We start from the raw sequence: 536 nt of genomic DNA, 5'->3' as shown, positions 1-536 counted from the left end.
CCTGGTTAGGAATTTACAAGTTTTAATACTGGGAAGGGCAGAGATCTGCTGCGTCACGCAGCCGCTCTCACACACCCACTGGGAATCCTGTTTTCTGCTGCATGCTCAGTGCTTCTTCTGAGAACCCTCAGATGTCCTCTTTCTGGAGGAAATGCATTTCTGTGTACAATTTTAGGTCTACCTCTACACACTCGTGCACACATACATGAGTTGAAAATCCTTGCCTGCATGTCAGAGTGTTTTCAAAGGGAAACGCTAACGTGTGTTCATGTTGTTTTGAAGAGATTTCCTCTGTCATGTTGACTCCAGGGCTCGGAAACTGTCACATTTCCATGTGAAAGATGGCTTGCAAAGTCTGAAGATGATGGTGAGACTGTCAGAGAGCTGGTGCCATCTGATATTTTTACTGAAAAGCTCATGAAGGATGGGACACTCAAGCAGATAGAGGAGGAAGTTGAAGAACCTTTAGAAGGTAATATAATCCTAGGAGTAGGTAGGGATGATTTGTCTGATTTTTTTTGAAGGAAAACATTTGG

General features: G+C 43.7%; 1 protein-coding gene across 1 annotated transcript in view; it reads left to right on the top strand.

Annotated features, from left to right (window-relative positions):
• The window catches only part of LOXHD1 (lipoxygenase homology domains 1), a 150,622-nt gene that overhangs the window by 96,398 nt on the left and 53,688 nt on the right, over window positions 1-536 (top strand). The window contains exon 29 of the mRNA XM_031059646.1: window positions 310-472. Within this exon, the coding sequence (XP_030915506.1) occupies window positions 310-472 (163 nt within the window). The remainder of the gene's footprint in view (window positions 1-309; window positions 473-536) is intronic.

Source organism: Geospiza fortis, unplaced genomic scaffold, assembly GCF_000277835.1.
Source record: "Geospiza fortis unplaced genomic scaffold, GeoFor_1.0 scaffold488, whole genome shotgun sequence".
NCBI classification, from domain to species: Eukaryota; Metazoa; Chordata; class Aves; order Passeriformes; family Thraupidae; genus Geospiza; species Geospiza fortis.
The sequence above is the reverse complement of the archived record's forward strand: the minus strand, read 5'-3'. Positions and strand labels throughout refer to the sequence as shown.